At 41.4% G+C, this 6,797-nt stretch overlaps 1 protein-coding gene across 21 annotated transcripts in view; it reads right to left on the bottom strand.

The window, feature by feature from the left end:
• Positions 1-5,811: 5,811 nt before the first annotated feature.
• Positions 5,812-6,797, bottom strand: part of ARPP21 (cAMP regulated phosphoprotein 21) — a 198,780-nt gene continuing 197,794 nt past the window's right edge. For all 21 annotated transcript variants that reach the window (XM_065829991.2, XM_065829992.2, XM_065829986.2 and 18 more), the window contains one exon: positions 5,812-6,628. In XM_065829991.2, coding sequence (XP_065686063.1) covers positions 6,371-6,628 — 258 coding nt within the window. In that variant the 3' untranslated portion in view covers positions 5,812-6,370. The remainder of the gene's footprint in view (positions 6,629-6,797) is intronic.

Here is a 6,797-nt window from a genome sequence, read left to right as displayed (position 1 = left end):
CAGAACACTTGTTATTCTTCAGCTTGAAAGCTGATCTCAGGTGCTCTATTGCTGTTTATTCCTGCAATTCCTGCATCAATTAACCTCTGTTCAGTCAGTGACAAAACATTATAAAACCCACTCTTAGTAGCAACTACACCTGATGGTCAGGAAAGCCAGGACTTTTGACATGAAATAACAGCTTACATGGAAAATGCCACCTGAAAAAAAAATTCAGTTATTCTTAACTAAAGCAAACAACTCTTAGCACAAAAACATTGCTTGTGTATAATTAACCTTTGCAACAGTAATGAACAATTATATGCTACAAAGAAGAAATGAAAGCTGATTAAAAGATCATGAGGTACTTCCCACTGGAAGGTTTATTTCATCCTCAACATGGTATTGCATCCTACTCTGAACAGCAGAACAAGCAGCTGTGTAATGCCAGTCAGTTACTCACACAGTCAGTGGCACCTGACACTAAACAAACTGAATAAAATTAACCCAGGGTTAGCCCTACCTCCTCCTTCCAATCCTTCAAGGTTTTTTATAGGATGGGCTTTTTCAGATGATACTAATTATTATTATTATTATTATTATTATTATTATTTCCTTACCAAGTATTGGGTAACAAATATTGCTTTACAGAACTACCATATTGGGTCGGGTCAGAGGTTCATCCCCAATCCAATACTCATCTCTGATAGCATCTGGAGAAAGGTTTAAGAATGGGGCAATGATATGGCAACATTTCTCTGGGCTGTTCCCTGCCTCTGTGAACTAGACACTGTTTACCTGTATTTAACAGCCTTCAGTACAACTTTCTTCTCTGACCTTGTCCATCTGTTTCTGAAGGCACACCTAACATCCTGCAGCAAGGAATACCACAGGTTGTATACACTCTGTGGGGGGAAAAGAGCTCTTCTCCTGTTTTCTTTGTTTTAATATGATTTTTTTTTTCCTCTTACATCTTCTTGTCCTTATATCAGGAGAGGTAACAAGGAGTCGTCCCCTTCCACAGTTGGTGAGATATCGTAAAAAGGGCGAGAAGGGTGGGCTTTGATTTTCCCTTCTGACATGCACTTGAAAGCAGTATTTTTAGCAGTATTCAAACCAAAGCTGAACTCTGCAAAACATATAGCAGTATAGCAAAAGTTCATGTCACTCACTGAGTGCTGGGGCAACCATCCTCAGAAACACTGAGCGGCATTAATTATTTAACCATCAGTCCACTGCCTCGAAGGCTCATTATATCCACTTTTCTGAAGAATGAAAAGAACCAGCAGGGAAGAGAGTCAATTCTTACAGCAAACCAGGGACAAAAATTCAGTCAGAGATGGGGATCTCTTGCCCTGTTTTGGGAGCAGGCATCCTCAAAACTGCTGCAACAGCTGTATTATGGTAGGCACAAGCTGTGTGCATGTGATGAGGCTTCTTCCACTCCAAAAAACTCAGTGCATTTCTATAGCCTGCCAGGCAGCTTTGAGTAGTGCTTGAGCATCACAGGATTTCTGCCCAAGCACTAGTCAGAGCTTGTCTCAGCGTTTGCCCTGAGCTGGCCACTGTCTAAGACCAGGTGGTGATGTCCCACCTCAGAAATGTGGTTTCAGATAACGTGAGGTAAGCAGGTGTTGAAGCTGTGAGCCTTTCTGAAGTCTCTGGACTAAGGATGGGAGACATAGTCCTGGGAACTAAGGAAACTAGTCTTCCTCTGAAAGGGTTGCCAGGCATAGGTAACAGGCTGCCCTGAGAAGTGACTGAGTCGCCATCCCTGGTAAAAGATGCACAGATGAGGTTCTTAGGTATACGGTTTAGAGTTGGACTTGACACTGTTAGGTTAACAGTTGGACTCAATTATCTTAAAGGTCTTTTCCAACCAAAATGATTCGATGATTCCATGATTCTTTACCAGTCAAGGGAGGAGCCTTGGGAGACAGCAAGTCAAAGCTCTGAGACCTGGCCAGGCATCACCCTCCACCAGAGCCTCCCCACTTCAAGTTAAAGCAGGAAACTGGTTTCTCTGCAGTTATTCCAAAGGGGCAACGCATGTCACAGCTCAGCAGCCTTGTGAAGGAGAGGGCTGAAAGGAGACTGGGCAGTGCACATTTTGCATTGCTTTTGGGAATGCTGGTGAAAGAATCACACTGAAACACTCAATGTCTGTTGCAGGGCAGATCACCGTGCTGCAGAGCAGCTAATGGGACAGAGAGCAAGATGCTCTGGGCGTATTGTGGCCTCCTGGCACATTTCCATTCCTTGCTACTGGAATAATTTATGCAGCCTTCCTTCAGTACAGGAAGCTGTTCACACGGACTTAAACAGAAACATAAGGGAATACAGTTTTAGAAGGAAATCATTGACTTCTCGGGCAGCACAAAGGGCAAAACAATAGCAAATGGCATCTGGCTTTTGTTAGGATGTACAACCTCTACAAATTACAGCCCAAATGAATTACACCCATCCAAAAGGCTGATCAGTGTCATCTGATGCAGTCAGCTTAATTCAGGATATGCCTCTTTGGTTTCCCAGTGCAATATAAATTAAAAAAGAAAAAAAAAAAAAGAAGTGGTAAATTAAATACGTATGGGGCCTTGGGAGAACTTTCCATCAGCTTCAGAATATAAAAAAGAAGAAAGCAATATACAACTACCAAAGTGAGTATGCAGCAGCTAAAGAGAAAATGCAATGAACAGTCCCTAGTACCACAACAGGGCTGCCACAGAGGTGCTGCCTAAGCCTGAGAAATTCCAAGGGAAAACTAGAGAAAAACAAGCCCACAGTGACAGAGCAATGCTATGGGAGAGGACCATGGCCTGTAAATCATTTCACTACTACAAGCTGGACTCTGAATTGAAGGTGATCAGTTGCTGAGCTGCTTGAACGAAGTTTGGTCAGGTGGGTCTAAAGCACTCCTCTTACAGAGAGTACCTACAGGAAGAGGGGTAACAATTTTAAACTAAAAGAGAGGAAATTCAGGTCAGACATGAGGAAGACGTTTTTTTTATAATTAGGGTGGTAAAGTATTGGAAGATGTTGCCTAGACTGGTGGTAAATGCCCCAGCCCTGCAGACATTCAAGTCCAGGCTGGATGTGGCTCTGAGCAACGTGATCTTGTTGAAGGTGTCCCTGCTCATTGCAGGTTGGACTAGATGACCTTTGAAGGTCCCTTCCAACCCAAACTATTCTGTGATTTTATGATTCTAGTTCAAAGGACTGACAAAGAAGCGCTGAGATTCACCTACCCATTTTTGTTATTTGTATTTGCAGGCAACTTCTTTTGTCCTCCTCACCTACTGACAAGGCTGAAACATCTCTGGTTTAACAGCAGAAGGCTGCTAAACAATCCAGCTTAGAATATTTTGTTAACGAACAAAAAGTTTTGGAGACTTTAAAATATTGTATGATTAAAAAAAAATGAGAGAATAATTTATGTGCTTCACTTGATACAGAAACAGAATTACTTAATTTTCTTCAAATACAAATTCTTCCAGAATAAAGCAAGTATGTGCACCACCACATGAGATATCTCCCCCATGTATATGACACCTTAATAATTAGGGCATTCTCCATAGCTTAGGGAGATGAAATTCAGTTTTCTCATATGCCTAAGGAGATTCAGACTCTTTGGAGAGTGAGACAATCAGAAGATGAAGGTCATTTGGAGGTGAGTGGCTGTGACCTCCTCCTGAAATTGCTCAGTTTTACATAAAAACTTGAAGCCTCACTTCAGCAGGAAGGTACATGAATGTGCAGGTAGGTGCTGCTGCCACAAGGCTGAGAGCAGTCAGTCAGCGGGATCCCTGCTCCCAGAGCCACGTACATGTTTGATACAATCTGGTCAAAGAACGGGTAGAGACAGGTAAACTATGGGAACTCACAGCCATGGTCAGTTGTGGGATATGCTGTTTGCCAAGGGGATGTGACCAAGAGCAGTGTAAGGACACAAGAATGTATCTTTACAGAAGCAAGATTTGTAGACTTTGCTTTTCCACTCCCTTGTCCATCCCTGCTGAGAGCAGCTACAGGCCAGCTTGCCCTTGCTCTATGATAGTGAGGGAAGATTTGTTTTTACCAGGCAATTCATTCATAATTCTCTGACAAGAAGGAAGATCAATAAGGTAAGAGTAGTGCTTCAAAGAAGAGAAGAAACAGGAATTGAACGTGGTGATTACCAAAGGGTCTCTTCACTCCACACACCGCATGCATGGAGGTTCATCCCCCTCACGGCTCATTCGGCCTGGCTACACACAACCCGTCCCGGGCAAGGCCACCTGCAGGTCCTTCCTGCTGGACTCTGGAGCCTTGACAGAGAAGCACGGCCATCAGTCACCCAGCAGCAGCAAACCCAATTATGTCTCATGACTGATTGTAACGCTAGGAGAAAAACCTCCATAGTAGACAAAAAAATAAAATGAAAAAAAACATACAAAGCAGAGCATCTGAACTGAGAGCTCAGGGTCACAGCCAAAATTCTAATGCAGTATCTTGATATAAAAAAGGAAAAAAAAATAATTAAAAAAATCAATCTGTAGGCTCTCCCAAGGCTTTTCACCTCTAATTGAAGAGTGAATTGTGTTTACTTACCTGTTCTTGACTGTCTCTCAGCAGATGACTCGTGATTACACTACATAAAATTCAGTGTTTGGCTTTCTTATGATCCCACAGGACTGGATTCAGTAGAAATTCTGCACTCTAAGACATGTATATAAAATAATACTGAATCCTGTTTATTGTATAGAAAAGAAAAATATTTGTTTAAATATGGGCTGTAGCCTTTCCAGTTCCTGCTTCCACAGCTGAAGAGTGCAAAGAAAATGCTACCCCTCTTAAAGGGAAAAGCTGTTTCACATTCAGTTTGACAATGGGCAAAGGCATTGTAGGCTACTGTCATTCTGACTGTACCTAAAACCATTCTATGACACAGGCAGATTTTACACATAGAAGGATCTCAGGCTTTTTCATGATGTACATGCATAATTCCAGGGTGCTCAACTCCTACCTATTTTAAAGGTGTTCAAAGTGATCAAAAATTCGGCTTATTTGAAAACTGCCACAGGCTTTTGCCTGGTAAACAAATTTGTGACTCAAATGTTGTCATCACTGAAACCGAACGAGGAACTCCATGCAGCATTTATGGACAAAGAATAATTTAGCAGAACAAGTTGCGAATTTGAGTGAACATGGAAGTATTATAGCAATGAGAAACACCACAGAAGTTCAAAAAAGGGTTCTAAAAACTTCTGGCAAACCACTGTGCTGCATATTTTAAAAGCCAAAACCCCAACGTATTGTTTATCCCCACTACTTAAACATGATGGGCCAAGTTCTTGAGCTGTCATCTTTTTGTTGCAAAATGTCTTTATCACTGGAGTAGCAATAACCGGGTAGAGCAGAAAATTACTGGGTACTGTGGCTGCCACATCAGTAGCAACTGATCTTCTAGTCAGTTGACAGGATATCACAGGACATCTATGTCGTCTTGTACTCAGCTCTTGGTTGGCCTCTAGAACAGGTCTAAGTTAGTAGAAGCTTGTAGCTGTGGTAAACTGCATTTGTGACATTACTGGTCCTGGGGACTGGAAAAGCACAAACTCAGTTTAAGATGATCTGGTACATCATTCATTGGATGCTTTCTGGGTGGCTACACTACTCTTTTTAAGTGGCCTCAGCTGTTACAGTAGTGCATGCTAAGACACAGGTATGTTTGCCTTCTCTTCAGACTCCCATAAAACCATCAAGCATCATTCCTCCCTTAGCTTCACCTGAAACAAGACAATGCAGAAACAAAGGGATGTTCACTCAGAAACAGAGAAGAGACCAACCAGGTGGTAGAAACATGACCTTTCTCCATGAGGTCAAATAGCTTTATTGTGATTAAGCACTACAATACAGTATATATCCATAAAAAAACTCTATAGTGTATATAAATTATTCCTTCCATTCAGTAATTATTTTTTGTTGTTTTCATTTTTTTAATTTCCATTACAGCTTTGGTACAATGTGATTTTATTATATTTTTAAATACTTTTAGCTTCACAAACTCAACACAAAGTACAAAACTAATCCGAATCAGGGATATTACAATCTACACAGTGGTGTTCAGTGGTAGGAAAAAATCTTACCTCAATGAATTCATGTCACTAGCTAAGCTATAAAGGCATACCTAGCAGACATGACAAAAATATGCACCATTAACCAGCAAACATTTTTTTCAAAATTGATTTTATTCTTATTTTTTTTACAGATTTTTCCAGCAGCAAATCACTTGAGCAGTCAGTACTTATGTCCTCAACTGATTATCCTGTTGTGTTCCTCTTCATTTGAAGGCCATGAGTTATTTGTCAAATAATGCACCGCTATCCTCGTATATCCACGCTAAGCCACAGTGTCAGTATTTGACCTGCCACCCTGCATTGTTAATGCTCGCACAGTTTGTCCTGCAGCTGGCAGAAATAACTGGAACGTTATTGGAGGGGCAGTGTGGGGCAATCAACCGTAGGTTGTTCTGTGGGGCAGGAGGTATGACATTACAGTAGACAGGCATTCCAGTGGCTGTAAGTGTTCCTTGACCTGATTGATTAGGTAGCATGATTGGTTGTTGATATGATTGTTGTGGCAATCCTTGAGAACCCTGGGTCATTGGCACCTAGATAGGAATACAGAAAGACACAGGAAAAAAATCCCAGTAATTAGTAAAAGAAATTAAAGTAGGTCTTGAATCTTCCTTCTAGCTGAATTTGAGTAATCAACATGTTCTGCCAAAACGTATCATTTTCTCCTGCTCAGAACTGTTCTCATCCCTGAGGATTTTCATT

This window comes from Patagioenas fasciata, chromosome 2 (genome assembly GCF_037038585.1).
Source record: "Patagioenas fasciata isolate bPatFas1 chromosome 2, bPatFas1.hap1, whole genome shotgun sequence".
Lineage (NCBI taxonomy): Eukaryota > Metazoa > Chordata > Aves > Columbiformes > Columbidae > Patagioenas > Patagioenas fasciata.
This window is presented reverse-complemented; position numbering and strand designations above follow the sequence as displayed.